The sequence below is a fragment of the Mus pahari genome, chromosome 15, assembly GCF_900095145.1.
Source record: "Mus pahari chromosome 15, PAHARI_EIJ_v1.1, whole genome shotgun sequence".
NCBI lineage: Eukaryota > Metazoa > Chordata > Mammalia > Rodentia > Muridae > Mus > Mus pahari.
The window spans coordinates 52,015,881-52,029,232 of NC_034604.1; the positions used below are offsets into that span (position 1 = coordinate 52,015,881).

General features: G+C 44.7%; 1 protein-coding gene across 1 annotated transcript in view; it reads right to left on the reverse strand.

Annotated features, from left to right (window-relative positions):
• Positions 1-13,352, reverse strand: part of Fbn2 (fibrillin 2) — a 205,113-nt gene that overhangs the window by 25,456 nt on the left and 166,305 nt on the right. The window contains exons 46-55 of the mRNA XM_021214571.1: positions 10,617-10,733; positions 9,511-9,639; positions 8,996-9,115; positions 5,527-5,652; positions 4,739-4,891; positions 3,680-3,745; positions 3,196-3,321; positions 2,453-2,572; positions 1,345-1,467; positions 741-872 (exon numbers count right to left, since the gene is read on the reverse strand). Coding sequence (XP_021070230.1) covers positions 741-872; positions 1,345-1,467; positions 2,453-2,572; positions 3,196-3,321; positions 3,680-3,745; positions 4,739-4,891; positions 5,527-5,652; positions 8,996-9,115; positions 9,511-9,639; positions 10,617-10,733 — 1,212 coding nt within the window. The remainder of the gene's footprint in view (positions 1-740; positions 873-1,344; positions 1,468-2,452; positions 2,573-3,195; positions 3,322-3,679; positions 3,746-4,738; positions 4,892-5,526; positions 5,653-8,995; positions 9,116-9,510; positions 9,640-10,616; positions 10,734-13,352) is intronic.

Consider the following 13,352-nt stretch of genomic DNA (forward strand, 5'->3'; position numbering starts at 1 on the left):
AAAAAAAAAAACCAAAAACCAAAACCCAAAACAAAACCCCAAAAGACCTCAGTTTCCCTAGGTGGTGGAGGTTGGCAGGGGAGTAACAGGTTCTCAGTAAAACGGCCCCCGTTCTTAAGGAGGAGGAAGCCCGTGTAGTGGGCTGCAGTGGCTCAGGTGACAGACAGCGCTTTAGAAAAGAAGGACACAGACAATGACTGTGGTGGCCGTGACACGCTGGTGTGAGGCCAGACTGGCACGGGTCATGAAGTAATAGCTCTCCCTCATCCCTTTAAAAATGAGTGCATTGAAACTCTGATGTGTTAGGTGGTGGGGAGAGAGAATAGTAATGCTGGACTGCTCCTTATCTACTCCCCTCACCAAGGGGAGGACACCAAGGTGATGACACCAAGGTGATGACACCAAGGTGAGACTGTTAGCCTTAAACTTTCATTTGGCTGCATAGGTAGAGGTACTTCGCAGGCAGTTTCTATACATCTAAATTTGATGCTTACACAATTCACAGAGGCTCACAAATAACCTCCCCCTGCCCCCCGTTTCCAGCAGCATGAATCTGCCCTCCCCTTCCCCCCCGCCCCTCATGATCCAGAGCCTCGAGTGCTACCCTGGACCCCGAGATCATGAAGGCTAGCCTCAGTACAGCCCGGAAAGGAGCTGGCTCTGGCTTAGCTCCTCTGGGATCAGTGTTAGATCTGGCTTGGAGTGACAGCCTTGCTCAGAGACCCTCCCTCGGGACTTACCTACACAGCCCTCGCCATCCGGCCTGCGGGCCATGCCAGGGGGGCAGATGCACATGAAGGTGCCGATCAGGTTCTTGCACATCATGCCTCTAGACTCACAGTCGTGCAGCCCCTCCGCACACTCATCCAGATCTAGAGAACATTGATTAAAGATGCATCACAAGGGGGAAAAACAGTTACAAACAGCACAGTCTGCTTAGCGGGCTAGGTGTTAGCAAATCTCCAGTCATATTTCTGCTCTTCTGACTCTTGCCGTGTTGTCATCTGGTGTGACAGAGGGACAAAGACGCCCAGTCTTTCGAACATCTGCCTGTAGTCCAGATGTATAACACTTTCAGGACTGGTCCTTATAATGAGTTCGGGGAAGGGTGGCTTTTGCTGTAATAAGGGCCTGGGCATGTGACAGCAATGGGATGCTTGAGCCATCTTACCCATAGACTTTTAAGTGTCCTGTTATCTAGGCGAGGAAATCTACAGCAAAGCTGACACCCCGCCCCCCCTTTCCCCCTTGTAACACTCTGATGAAGGTGCCCCGGGGAGGTCAACAGGTGAAGTAGGAGGCAGGTCAAGCTGCCCCTCTCCCCTTGACTGTGGCCTTCTTTACCTTTACACATCTTTTGGTCTTCTCTGAGGGCGTAGCCAACTGGGCATGTGCATTCGTAAGATCCAAAAGTGTTCATGCAGCGGAAAGCACAGAGCAGCGGGTTCTGGGCACACTCATTGATGTCTGGCCAAAGAAATGGGCACGTGTTCAGCGTGAGAGACTCATTACATCCTGCCTTCTTAATTAGTTCTTTAAACAAACACTAATGTGTTTTCTCACAGATCATATAGGAAGCACCAAGGTACCAGGACTTTTGTTTCTGGTACATACAATACAGTACCTGGCAAAACTGTCTTCCATGAAATTAACAGCTCTATGCTAAAGAATTACAAAAGCTACCTGGAGTGCTGGTGATGGGTAAAAAATTCATGGCTGGGAAACTACAAGGACTAACATTAACGATTGGTTGATCTCCCTCCCTCTTTCCTTCTCCTGATCTGCCCTATGGATAACCAGTATCCTGCTGGTGGCAGCCTGGTAGCTAAATCTAAACTTCTTAATATTCTGTCCAGGGGAAACAATCCTGAGGTCACCATGGTGCCCCAGAGTGAATGAGGTTCTGGAAAGGAGCACCAGGAAAGAGAAATGATGTACTTTCTTCTTTTCTGTGTACACAGCCTAGGCTGTTGACTGTACTATGTATGCTTGGTACAAAGCCCAAAGAAGCTGGCCTGTAGGTTCCAAGGGTAGAACTGAAGCCAGAGCCTTCAAAGGCCTGAGCAGGCTGTGACTGTGTCTACACAAGTTAACTCTGCTAAAGGAAAAAAAAAAAAGGCATGAACATAATGTAACTGATGTATTCTCCCCTACATCCAGAGTATAAATGAAAAGTTAACCAATCTATTGAGAAGCCACAAAAAGTATAGAAAATGTAATGGAGTCTTAAAGAAAGGGAAAATGATGAAGGCCAGCCCTGAGCCACTTGGGGGCTGCTGTGAAGAGACGAGGGTGTAGAAGAACTCCTGGAACTGCTCAATGAGGTGAAGGTACACGGGATGTGTATGAACAGGAGAATAACACAGCGACTAAAGGTGGAGGCAAGTTTCAAAAATGAATTCTGTATTCTCAAAGGAAGAGAACAGCTGATCCTCAAGGCAGGAGGACTTGCCTTCACAGTTCATCATGGGCCCCGGCTCAAAGCCTTCATTGCAGTTGCATTCGAAGCTGCCGATCACGTTGGTGCATGTTCCGTTCCCACAGGGGTTGCCGATGGAGCACTCGTCAGTGTCTGGAAAACAAGAGGAAGCAGTGCAGAGGCCCAGACACATTTCAAGGATCCCAAGAGGGTATGGTGACACATCAGCCCCCTCCTAGCACCTTCCCTTTGGCCCTGGTCAGCCTTTATACGGTGCATAAAGTGACCTGAAGGGCCACTTTGCAAGGCTTTCAGTCCCAGATGGTAATGCTTTCTGCAATGATCCCAAAGTCAGAGGGCAGTATGTGGACATCTACTTCAAGAAGTATGCAAAGACAAAATGGACAATTCTCCTAGTTATTCTCCTACCCAGGCTTTGCCATTCATTCATTCATTCATTCATTGCTTGTTTGTTTGTTTTAAATGCTAGGGACCAAACTAAGGCCTTGTGCATGCAAAACAAATATAACCTATCATTGACCAACATCCCAAGGCCTTAGAGGTTGCATAATTGGTTAAAGACAGATACTAGGAAACTCCATCTTCATAATGAGTCAAGTTGCGTGGGAAATGGTAGGAGAGATGAAGATACTGTTATCAGCTCATCTTGGTTTTCTAAATCTTCCCACCACCCCTAAGACTACCTGAGGGGCCTTTGGGCAGATAGGAGAATACAACAGGGCATCCGAGCTACAGAAAACAGAGCCAATACTCACCCACACACCGGACTCCAGTGTAATCCAGGTTGTAGCCCATTGGACACTCACATCGGAAAGACCCATCAGTGTTGATGCACTGACCATTTGAGCAAATGCCTGGGCTCTCAAGACACTCGTTGACATCTAAAACAGAACACTCCCATGAGCTCACTCATATAGAAAGATGTGCTAATATATCCATACCTACTAAGCACACAACTAACATGAATGGAACATACATACTTCTTTTGTCAGAAGAACAGAATATTTCCCGTATCAGTATAGTCATATCACACACACACACACACACACACACACACACACACACACACACACACACACACACACAATATATATATATGGCTCATAAACTATTAAAATCATTCTTTAGATATAACACACTACAGGGCATTCTAAAACTAGCATGATTTATAAAATAAGCAAGAAATTTATCTATTTTTAATAAAACGTGACAGGAAAAATAGACTGTGCCAAAGCCTACCTTCACGTGTGTCATGAAGACTAGGGACTGTCCCATGGCCATACGGACACAGATCCTGGAAGGCAACTGTGGAGAAACAGAACTTCCATCACGCAAGAGCTTCATTTTAAGAACCAGTTAATGCTGTGCAAATCCATCTCTAACGAGAGTATAGTCTTTTCCTTTTCTTTCTTTCATTTTTTTTTTTCTGGTCTGTTGTTTTGCAACAGAGTCTGAAACTTGCTCTGTAGGCAGGACTGGCCTTACACTCATGAGATTGGCCTGCTTTCTGCCTCCCGAGTGCTGGGTGCAAAGGTTCACACAGCTGTACCTGCCCGTTTTGCTTTGTTTTGTTTTAATACCCAACACTGAGCAGACTCAGAGAGGCTATGTGAGCTTCTACTAGTATAGCAACCTGAGGACTTTGTCTCTGTTTAACATCAGGAAGTCCAAAAACTTCCCTGTCCTTTATACACACTTGTAATCTAGTGACCCTCCCCAGGGTGATCTCGCTGGGAGTTACTCTACAATTTACTGGTGCTGATGGAGCCTTTGGGGCCTTTGGGGCCATTGTGTTGATTTTAGTTCTCAGACTCTTGTGTAAGATTATGAGAGCCACAGCCTATGAAATTACACCGACATGGGATTTTCTTATCTATGTATTTCTTTTTGATGGTAAAGATTAAAGTTGCTGATGTTGGCCCCTGCTCTATTGCCAAGCTAGTCTTGAGCACTTTCAGCTTGGGACTTGTGAAGCTATGTGGAGTTTAATTTCCACCCTCTTCTTGCCTCTTCTCCCAAGGCCTCTGCAGTCAAGTCTTCAGAAAGCACATAGTGCTAATGCTTTGGAAGAAAAGGTGGTCTCGGAATCAGTGTACACAGGCTGTATGTGAATGTTGTGGGGGGGAACCTCGCCAAGTGGCTGCTCATAGAACCTATACCAAGTTCTATACAAAGGTATTACTTCCCCCTCTACACAGTCTCAACAAAATTCCCTCCCTCTCCCTCTCCATCTCCCTCTCCCCTCCTTCTTCTCCCCTCCCTCTCTCCCTCACTCTCTCTCCCTGCCATTGCTCTCACCTTCATCATCTTTGGGGCACAGCTCACACGGGTCCCCCCAGCCCTCGCCTGGCATCTTGCTGCAACAGCATTTTGCTTTGGTGGTGTTGAAGGCTTTGGGTACAGAACACTTTCCGTTTTCAAAGTTGGTGAAGCAGAAGCTCTGGCGAGTATCTAATCGGGAAAGCAAACAGCAGAGCTCCTCACTGCTCTTCAAACAGACGGAACAGTACGATACAACTGGTTCTGATCGAACATTTCTCATGAGCAGGACACAGGGCACACCCGAGATCAGTAGTTAAGAGACAGGCCTGGGCATTCTCCATGGTCATTTTCACTTGCTAGTTTAAACTGATTCGCGTACAAAAATGTTATTAGATCTAAAATGTTTTTATGATGTGTTTAGGGATTTGTAAAATCAGCCTCAGCCAGGAACATATTCCCACAGTCTCCCCCATTGACTCTCCCATCAAAGCTGTATAAAAACAATGAATTTAACTTTCAGTAAATTAAACTGTGCCCGAGGCAACTCGTGTACTGATACATAACAGCCCATGCCAGCAACGAAATAAAAACGAAATAAAAGAAATAAAAACGGTACAGTGAGACAATTTTTCTCTTAGCATAAAATCATAGAGTATATATTAATAACGTTAACTGAGTGTTCTACAGGCAGTCCGAGATGCTGCTGAGAAATCTGAGTTACAGTTGCACATGGTGTATTATGAATAAACTTCATCTTTGTCATGATAAAGCCCTAGCACAATGAAGAGAGAGAGGGAGACAGAGGAGGTCAGTCTACCACTTACCAAAGCATCTCCGCCCGTTGTCAGACAAGACAAAGCCAGGGGGACAGATGCACTGGAAGCCCCCTGGGGTATTGGTGCAGGAACCAAAAAGGCAAATGTTGGGGTCCTCATCACATTCATTTATATCTACAGAACAGTGAGAGTTTGTTGATCAGTATCCCTTTCCACAGTTGAGAATAAATCTACCTGCCCATACTCTAACAGTCATGCACTAAAGGATATTTACTAAATGGAACTGCAGAGGACACTATGTAGGTAGCAAATTTATCCTTTTCAGGTGAACTGTTGCTTTAAAAGTGAAAGATCAGATTCCAGTTTGAGCCAGCCACATGCCGGAGTTTCCCATGCCCACCTCCATGTCCTGACACTTGATAACTACGGGCGGGACTTCTCTGTCTATCTGACATGGCTGACATACATGTCTCAGACTCGGGGTGCTCAAACAGCCTCGAACCACGGACCCTCTCTCAAACACCTCTTTTGGAAACCCAACCTGGAATCCCTCTGGCTTTTTGATGCCTACACACAAGTGTGTAGCTGTCTGTTCTACTACTCGGTACCGTCTACACAGCTTTGGGTACCACCCAGTTACTGTACATCTATCTCTTCACCAGTGGCTGCATCTTTTCTCTGTTCTTCTCTTCACACCATCACCAAAGTTACCCTTTTAAACACGTGGCTGATTATACTGGATGATCCAGGTCAATGGAACGAGACCGTGAGAGTATCATTTCTTCAAGCCCAGAATGACACTTTAAAATAAGGAATCTTTCCCATTGGTTTTCAGTCTGTCTGTCTCTGTCTCTCTCGCCGTGTGTGTGTGTGTGTGTGTGTGTGTGTGTGTGTGTGTGTGTGTGGTGCTTATTTAGTGGGTTATTTTATTCAAGAGACAAAATACTACAACTTCAAGAAAATTAGAATGCAGTATCAAGGCTGTGCTGTGCTGGGTCTGACTCATGTTGTGCCTTCTGCTCCTACTGTGATGTCTGGCACATGCTTTCAATGTAATTCTCTAAAGATTTAATAAACAAGTCAGATTACATCCCTTTTTAAAATCTCTGTCCCTCATGATGGCCATACAATGCTTACAGGAACAAGTTCAGCCTTTTCAATGTTGTGGTACCCACTTCCAGAGCGTCTCTTCTGGTTATGCTTTACCTTTGATTAGTAAATTCCTATCTAGTACTTAGGAGGGACTCTGGGTGACTGCTGACCCTTTGTGGCTAGTGTCTGTGACATGCCACCTCACACATGCCTCAGTTTTCTAAAGTGTTGTTACATCCCAGACACACCTAAAGTTCAGGGCTCGCCATGATATATTGTAAGGTAAAGCTTTTCAAGACAGGTTCACTCATGTTAGAGGAATCTCATCTGAGAAAAACTGGTACAAGAGACACTTAGTTGGTATAAAATGAGTATAGGGTAAAGTAATTTTATGAAAAACAAACTATTCATAGGAAGATAATAGTTGTCCAAGGAGCAAGGTTTAGGTCAAGAAAGGCAATGCGAATGAAATGTAAACTGAATCATAGATGTAGGTGCTTTCAACAAGACAGGTACCTATGATGCTACGGGGCGGAAACACATATGTTTCTATTCCCATACCACTAGCTTACGTGCAGCTGTTGTGATCACTCCATACAAGGACGGGCATGGATACAATTAAGAACCAAAATTGAACATGAAGACCAAAACTGAGGTAACACTGAGTATTGTGCAAACATGAAGACTCAAGTTTAAATCCCCAGAATTTACTGTCAAGGCTGGGGTTGGTCACATGTGACTGTAGCCACAGCACTAAGACATAGATACATGAGGATCATCAGGGCTAGCTGCTTGCGAGACTTGTTCCAGGTTCAGTGAGAGACCGTTTCAAGAGAATAAGGGTAATAACACCTGTCTATATGCATGGTCTACACATATCATGTACACATACATACACACCACACATACATATACCACAAATATACTATATACAAGTATATACTTCCCACCATGCACACACATAGTACACACTATCCACACATATACATACACACACCACACACACAAGTACACATATACTTGCAATACATGAATACTGTCCACACACACACCACATCACATACATACAGACTTATACACTACACTACACACAAACACACACACACGCACATACACATACACACACCACACTATTGTGGTTAATACTGCTAGTTTTAAAGAAAGGTATTGATGGATTATAGAATTTCTTTGTTACTTTGTTGTAAAATTATCTGTGCACATACATACACACACAGAAAATTTCTCTTCCTTATTCTCCAAACAAAATTTAACAAAATGGCAGAGATAATAATAAGCTTTCAAGAAACTTTTTACCAAGTTTATTTGACTATTTGGCTGTTTTTATTATTATTATTATTATTATTATTATTATTATTATTATTATTTTGGCTGGTAAAATAAGACCAAATATTTTTTTTTTTGTTTTGTTTTTTTGGTTTTTCGAGACAGGGTTTCTCTGTATATCCTTGGCTGTCCTGGAACTCACTTTGTAGACCAGGCTGGCCTCGAACTCAGAAATCCGCCTGCCTCTGCCTCCCAAGTGCTGGGATTAAAGGCGTGCGCCACCACGCCCAGCTCAAATCTTATAATAAACTATATATACTAACCGGAATGACTAGGGATACTCATAATACCTAATTGCTTGGTCTGAAACACAGTTCAATTCTATGAAGTCCATAGCCCTTTTCACTTGCAACTGTCTCGAATGTGAACATCAGAGCTCTTTATCTGTAGGATCTTGACAAGGGTGATGGAACGAAAGCCTCAGAGACAAAGACATCCCTTGTGATCCCTTTGCGCTAGCAGAACCTCCCTTAGATGCTGCTGCTTCAGATGTCAATCATGCAGCAAAATCAATCCACAGAATGTGAAATCAAGTGTGCTGTGCAGGGGTCATCGTGTCTGCAGGGCATCCCGAGAGCCCATTCCGAGGCTGAACAGTGTTCTGCGCTGGCAGCTTCCCTAGGAGACATCAGCTATCCAAGGGGATTAATATTTTCTACTTTTGTATAAGTGACGCCTACCCAGGGGGGGAACCGGTCAAGAGAACCATCAAGGTTTCTGCTTCATATTTTCATCAGCTTGGTCTCCTTTAATAGCTATTTTAGAATCACCTGCCAAAGATTACATTGTAGACATTTTTAAAATTTAGTGGACAGTCTTTCCTGACATTTAGAATGCAGCTACAGAGTAGAAGAAAAAATCCCTTGACTAGCAGTAAGACTTCTGTTGATGGAAACAAGCCCACATCCCTAAGCTGCTAACCCAACCATTTTTGATGGTTCAATAAAACAGATGCAGGCAGCTATGTGTTTAACCCCGGAGGCCTCCATGTGCACAGTGGCTGGGGTTGATGTTTCTTTTTCTCCCACACACCTTTTTCTCCCCCACAACTCATGACCTCAGAATGAACCCCGATCCTCACCAATGCAATTTTCGCTTCTCACTTCATATCCAGGGGGGCAGATGCACCTAAAGGAGCCCTCCAAATTCTGACAGGTCCCAGGAGAACAGGAGCCAGGAAGTGCAACACACTCATTAGTATCTTTAGAGAGAAAGAAGATCAAAAAAAAAAATTTGTAACCCAGATATGAGACAATCACTGCGGACATCTGTCTGCCGAATGACAGTGACATAGATTACACTTGGGCCCTCTGATCTGTCACTGTGGACAAAGACACCCTGTCACTCCTCCGATATTGTAGCTGGTTCATAAGGCTGTTAATTGTTACGATTCATTCCTTCATGTACATTTATTGAGACCTAGCCTTAAGCACTACCCCTAATAAAAATTCTCCCTATGATGTCTTCCCAACTGGCAGTTAATACCCCGGCACAGGTCATGGCAGTCCTGCGATCTGATGATAAAGTGTGGAGGAGCAGAGCATGCCTGTGGGAGTTCATATTGTCTCATCAGACTGCACAGCTTCAGTTCCTTACCGATACAGTTTTTGCCGTCTGGAGTCAGCTCGTAACCCTCGTTGCACAGACACTTGAAGGAGCCGATTTCATTGAAGCACCGTCCGTTTCTGCACACCTGGCCAAAAAATGAGCTGCACTCGTCTATGTCTGCAAAGCAAGACAGGAGTCAGTGCTTGGCGGGGGGAGTGTGTTGACACACATTTACAAAAGGTCTACACTGCACTCTAATAACAGAAAAGAAAATGGCGAGTGTTTTAAGGATGGGATCCCTATCAGGAATGTTTTTTTTCAAGGGTGTGAGCTATAATTTAGACATTTATAAACAGGTAAAGTTTTACGGGTTGAAGATGAATCTTTCCATTTTTTCCCCCAATTGGAAAGTATTTCTTCTGGCAGAGGAGAAAGGACTTTGAGATATAACCCAACTCTCTTACCTGTATGTAAGGACCGTACACCAATGACAAAGGGAATAGACCTCTGCTAACCTTTTTCTTATCTTTGCTCCACCTCTTTGGGGGACCTCTCCAGCATCAGTTCCCATGCCCTAATTGCGTGTCATTGTGAGGCAAAAGCCGAAACCCTGTTCCAGGCACCACTGCAGTTTGAGGGTTTATCTCAAAACCTGTTTGCTGTGCATTTTTGGGGGGTGGGGTGGGGTGGGGAAAGGCATACAGGCTTTTGAAGCTGATGGACAAGGAAATTTTAAGACACAGATGTGTGTATGTAGAAATCTGCAGGGGTTCAAGTGTAGATTAGAAATGAAGTCATATAACCTGTGAGGTAACATGGGACTAAGAGAGGGTCCCTCTCTCTGTCTCACCAAGAGGGGACAGAGAGTCTAAACTATAAATCAGTCTTGATCCACTTACAGGTGTCTCAGTGACCTTTCACCCTGACAGACTGGATTTGTGAGAAAGGGCTGGAAACAGTACATGGCCTACTGAGGGCAACTGGAGGGTTCGAAGTGGCTTTGCCTATTTTCTGGCACACGTGCAAGTTTAGCAACAAAAGTCACCCGTACTCTTGGCTTTATTTATTTATTTATTTATTTATTTATTTATTTTACTTTGGTACATTCTGTAGGGATAAAGGAGGTCTGAGGACGAACGGACAGAAAGACTTACCCAGGCAGTCATTGTTGTGAGTGAGCTCGAACCCAGGGTAGCACAGACAGTTGTAGGATCCCACGGTGTTCTTACAAGTCCCGTTTCCACATGGGTGCCGCTCACACTCATCAACATCTGCCAAGAAGAACTCAGCTGTTACCCAGAACTGGTCATTCACCTTTAACATCTTCTTGCCCCCACTAAGGACAGGGCTAGGTAGGGACCTGTCACGGTTTGTATATTCTTGGACCAGGGAGTGGCACCATTTGGAGGTGTGGCCTTGTTGGAATAGGTATGACCTGGTTGGAGTAGGTGTATCACGGTGGGTGTGGGCTTAAGACCCTCACCCTAGTTGCCTGGAGGTCAGTCTTCTACTAGCAGCCTTTGGATGAAGACATAGAACTCTCAGCTCTGCCTGTGCCATGTCTGCCTGGATGCTGCCACTTGGTGATAATGGACTGAACCTCTGAACCTGTAAGCCAGCCCCAATTAAATGTTGTCCTTTATAAGACTTGTCTTGGTCATGGTGTCTGTTCACAGCAGTAAGACAGGACCCATGCTTATTTAATAAAAATAAGAACGTGAAAAGGGGACACAAGTGAAACTTACAAACTTACGATGTAGAAAACAGTTTAATTTCCTATTGGTCTGTACAGTTCTTGGCAACAGTGGGTAGAGAGGCGTGCCACTGGCAGAGATGTCCCAGAGAGCAGGCTTATATGTCAAATAGCAAAGCATTCTTAACACTTGTTAAAGAATTTATATATCTTAATTTCAGAGGGAAAGCTTTAGCCCCTTTGATGAAATAATGAAATCTAAGGAGGAGTTTGTTTAGAATTTAATCATAAGTTTTCAAAATTCCTGGCATGAACAGTTAGCAAGGTTATCCCAGACAGGAGACAGAGGGTCTGAAAGGATTGGTTTCAGCACAGGATTCCCCAAAACCAAGTTCTCAGCACAAAGGAGACTTATGTGCCCCAGAGGGAAAAGGGTCATGGAGTAAGGGACAAAGACAGGAGATAGAGGACAAGGAAGAAGGGGAAGGAAATGAGGGAGAGGGGACAGGGGTATTTGTCCAGGAGGGGGACAAAGGACTTCTCTTTGATAGAGAGGAGACAGCCATGGACCAGTGGTGGTTGGTGGTTTATAAAGGTTAAAGGGGAAACCCATGTTAGGACGCAGTGATTTATTTTGATTGGGAATACTAATTAGGGCAGCTCAAAGTGGCCGTTTGATTGCTTGACTTCAGTACATAGAAAGCTAGACCTTGGTAGTTAGTCTCAGGAAGAGGATGTGACCAAATAAGGGAACAGACCTTGGTGGGTAGCTTTAGGAACACAATCTAACTTTTATCTATCTATCTATCTATCTATCTATCTATCTATCTATCTATCTATCTATCAAGGCAGAGGGATCAGGAAGGACAAGGCCTGCCAGGTCCCAGATGGTCATTCTTGGACTGGCTAGAGTCCCTTTAAGGCCTTTGTGCTGGAAGGCCAGCTTGCAGAGAGCCACCGTACAAGGAGCAGACGCAGCTATTTAGAAGGAGAGCTGTGTCCCGGAGGTCTGAGGATCTGACTGACTTTTATCGTGGAAGAACTGCTAACACTGGGGCAGCTTTTTTTCCCCCCATATGAATTTCTGGGTCATAAACATCACAGATCTGGGGGAGGGGGTGGATTATACCCTCTGCAAGAGTATAGAGGGAGACCCCTGTGTCTCTTGTAAGCAAGCATTCCCACAATGTGCATGGACAGGGGACGGGAACTTGTGATGGCCTCCACATAGGCCCTAGTTAGAGATTTCCTCGTCACTCTGGGGCAGCCCATGGTGGGAAGGTGCACTCAGGGAGCAGAGGGTAAAAACGGAGGCTTTCTCCAGATGCTCCTCATTGCACAGATACTCCACAAAGGGAAAAACTTCCACACTATTGAAACTCGGCCTTCACACTCTCTTATCAAGCATCTAGAATCCCCAAAGATGGGGTGCACGCAGCCTTGGCATTCCCACACAGAGAACGTGCTACATCCGAGTAAGCAAGTTTTAAATTCAGTTTTCCTCTTCCAAATATGAAGCACAGAGAGGAACTCTGGCAGAGGCCCAGCCCCCTGCTGACATCAGAGTTGGGACATTCTGGCAGTCCCAGCTTCAGGGTACCCCCCCCATTTGCCTTTGCAAACAACCTAAGCCCCACTCTCATTTCCTTATCTAGCCGTTATGTTGGCTATTGGGAATCCGTTTTTAAAGATGCTGGTTATATTCACTTCTGCAATCATGTTAAGAGTTAAAGCTCAAATTGATGCTGTTAAATCCTAAGCTATGGGGCTGGTGAGATGGCTCAGTAGGTAAGAGCACCCGACTGCTCTTCCAAAGGTCCGGAGTTCAAATCCCAGCAACCACATGGTGGCTCACAACCATCCGTAACAAGATCTGACTCCCTCTTCTGGAGTGTCTGAAGTCAGCTGCAGTGTACTTAAATATAATAAATAAATAAATGTTAAAAAAAAAAAAATCCTAAGCTATAGTCTCAATAAAGAAGGATGTGTATTTGCATGGTGCTTATGTTAATAGGGTCACCCTTACTACTCCTTTGTACTCCAAAATATACTGTGTGGCTGATTTCCACCCAGCCCCAACTGTGCCTGAACTCACCTCATCTCATAAGAACTCCAGGAGCAAAATGCTAAGACTTGCTGAGCATTTTGAGAACCTGCTATGGTATGTCTCTGCTTGCCAATTTCACATCAAAGCCTT